This window comes from Monoraphidium neglectum, assembly GCF_000611645.1.
Source record: "Monoraphidium neglectum strain SAG 48.87 unplaced genomic scaffold scaffold05814, whole genome shotgun sequence".
NCBI lineage: Eukaryota > Viridiplantae > Chlorophyta > Chlorophyceae > Sphaeropleales > Selenastraceae > Monoraphidium > Monoraphidium neglectum.
The window spans coordinates 1-2,796 of NW_014007817.1; the positions used below are offsets into that span (position 1 = coordinate 1).

The 2,796-nt window shown below is 69.4% G+C and overlaps 1 protein-coding gene across 1 annotated transcript; it reads right to left on the minus strand.

Annotated features, from left to right (window-relative positions):
- Positions 1-2,342: 2,342 nt before the first annotated feature.
- MNEG_15936 (hypothetical protein) lies at positions 2,343-2,564 on the minus strand (the record flags this gene model as incomplete). Its single annotated transcript, XM_014035593.1, has 1 exon — positions 2,343-2,564. A coding segment is annotated over one exon (222 nt), but the record flags the coding sequence as incomplete, so codon positions are not given.
- Positions 2,565-2,796: the final 232 nt, after the last annotated feature.

The following is a 2,796-nucleotide window of genomic DNA, read 5'->3' on the forward strand; positions in this document are numbered from 1 at the left end:
CCGCGCCCCCGCCCCCGCCGACGCCGGCGCCTCCGTCCGACGCCTCGCCGTCGCCGCCGCCGCCGGCGAGCGCCGCCTGCACGAGCCGCCGCAGCTCCGCCGCCTCTTCCTCCGCCCCCCGCGCCGGTGCTCGCGTCACACCGGCGGAGCCAGAACCCAGCGCCGCGGCCACTGCTGGCAGCACCTTCTCATCCACCCACCGCTGCGCCTCGAAAGGCAGGTCCAACGCCTCGAGCAGCCCCGCCAGCGCCGCTGCAGCCGCGGCCTCGGCCGCTGCCGCCAGCGGCGGCGAGTGCGGCGGCGGCGCGTCCGGCTGGGGGTCGCGGGCCGCTGCCTCTGCCAGCGCGGTGCGGCAGACGAGTCGCGCAAGGTGCGCCGCCGGCAGGCATGCGAGGTGGCGCCCGGTCGACGCGAGCTGGGAGACGAGAAGCTGCAGGGAAGCCAGCAGCGCCTCGGGCGGCCCGAGGTGTGCCCGACAGATGGCGGAGGGGCCGCGGTCCGAGGAGAGCGCCGCGGCGAGCGCGGGATCCTCACGCCACGCCGCCCAGGCCTCCGCTTCCCTCGGGATGGTGGCGGCAGCGGGCGCGCTTTCTCCTGCTGCAGGCGTGTCCGATGCACCGCTCGGCGGGGACACGGACGCTGCCGCGTCGGCGGCAGACTGCAGGGCGCCGGCGATCAGGCGCGTGGCATAGTGCGATGCTGCCAACAAGAAAGATACTTGCTCGTCCCCGCCGGTGGCCGCCTGGCCGAGCAGCACGTGCACGCGCACGAGTCGGGACAGGCGCGCCGCGGCGGGCAGCGACTTGGGGACGGCGAACAGCGCGCGGGGCGTCACCCCCGCACCGGCGCCGGCGCCGGCGCCGGCGCCGCTGGCGGCGCGACGCTGCTGGTTGCCGCCGCGTGTGCTGTCCCTCTGCGGGTTTGTTGCGGTGGGGGCGGCCAGTGCGCGGTCGTCAACGGCACAAGTGGATATGTGTTGTGTGGAGAGGGGACTGATGAGGGCAAGGGTGGCTGCTGGCATCAACCCGCAGTCCATGCCTGACACCGGTGATGTTTCGAGGCCAGACTTCCATCCGTCGCTCATCGGCTAACAAAATGCGCGAGTGCATGGCAGCCTGATTTTGCCAACCCAGGCCCGGCCCCAGCTGACCCTGCCGCCGCCGGCCTGCGAGGCCATGCCCTTGGCACGGCCATCCCCGCTGGCGGCGCGCGACTCGTCGCGGCCGGCGGCAGACGCGGCGCTGCTGGGCCGCCTGCGGAACCCGGCCGCCGGCGCCGCGCCCTCGCTCGCGCCGACCCCTGCAGGACACGCGCGCGTGTTCGGTGTTTTTACGGCACCAGAACTCCGCCAAAACGGCGTTAACACGGCGAAGCAGCTAGGCCCCACTGGCTGCTTGGGCGGCTGCCCCACAACTCCTCCCCCAGCAGCGGGAGGAGTTGAAACGACCCTCAGCTGTGGCATTTTGCCTGCCCTTGATGCCCCCAAGACACCACTGTCGCGCCCTCGGCCCACCGCTGGTGATGTCATCATCTGTCAGGATGCCCGCCGCCTCGAGCAGCAGCTCCCGCGCCACGCCGCCAGCTCCCAGCCCCGCCCCTCCGCTGCCGCCGCCACCGCTGCCAAGCGCGCGGGGGCCGTGCTCGCCGGAGGGCGGGGGAGGGCTGCGCCCGCCGCGCCCGACGGCGCAGGCGGCGGCGAAAGCCGCGTTGGAGCTGTGGAGGGCCCACTCTGCTGCCTCCATCAGGTAGTCAACCTGGTAGTGTGATGCCGGAAGCTCTAAGAATGAGCTGTCATGTGTAAGAAAATGCCACCATGTATCGTGGAGCAGAGTGAACAATCTAGACAATAAATCTCGCTGTCAACAATCATAGGAAACCACACGTAAACCCCAATCCAACAAATTCATCGTAGGCAGCCTAGCCATCCTGCATGACTGTTGAGTGAATTTCTGGCTCGAAGCCAGAACGGCGTTGTACCAGCAAACTTAAAAACAAGCGGGAGCACGCCACGAATGGGCACGCAACAGATGCGGGCCTGCCCCCACCTTCCACAGCGGGTAGTCATCAAGGGCCGCCAGGGCGGCCTGCCTGGCGGCCAGCTGGTCGTGGGCGCCGGAGCAGTGCTGAGCAAAGGACTGCCACGCGCGTGCCTGCGGGGAAAAGAGTGTCGCCCCGCGCCGTCCGTTTCTAAGGAATCTCATGACAAGACAAGAAGGGCGTCACTAGGCGCCGAGGTGCCGTTCCTCAATTCAGGAAATGCGGCTCAGAGGGGTAGGCGCCACGAGTCCGTTTGACCGGTCAAAGCAGGGGTTGACCAGCCAGCCCAGCTGTGCTTGACCAACCTTGACCTCTGCGTGCGTGATGTCCGCCTGCAGCCGGACCATCTCCTCCGCCGCCCTCGCGCCCCCAGCACGCGCCAGGCAGGCCGCCGCCCGCGCGGCAAGCGGGCGGTGCGCCAGCAGCGCGCCGGCGCCGGCGCGGCGCAGCGCGCGGCAGTGCGCAAGGGCGTCGGGCCAGCGGTCGGCGGAGGCGAGGCAGTCCAGCAGCAGGGAGTTGAAGAACACCTGGCGGCGGCATGGTTTTGCAAAGGATGCGCATCTGGTGCGAGAAAGCGGCCGTGCCGACTGCGCCTCTGCAATTACAAGCAAACCCGGTTAACTTGCCCTTGCATTGCTGCGCCTTCCAGAGGGGTGGCATCACAAGCTGGCATTGTGCCTGCTGCGCAAGAATACGTGATAATGGTTGACAGGACAATTTGCGGGGTGCTCACTTGAAATGCGGGGTCTTCTCGCAGCC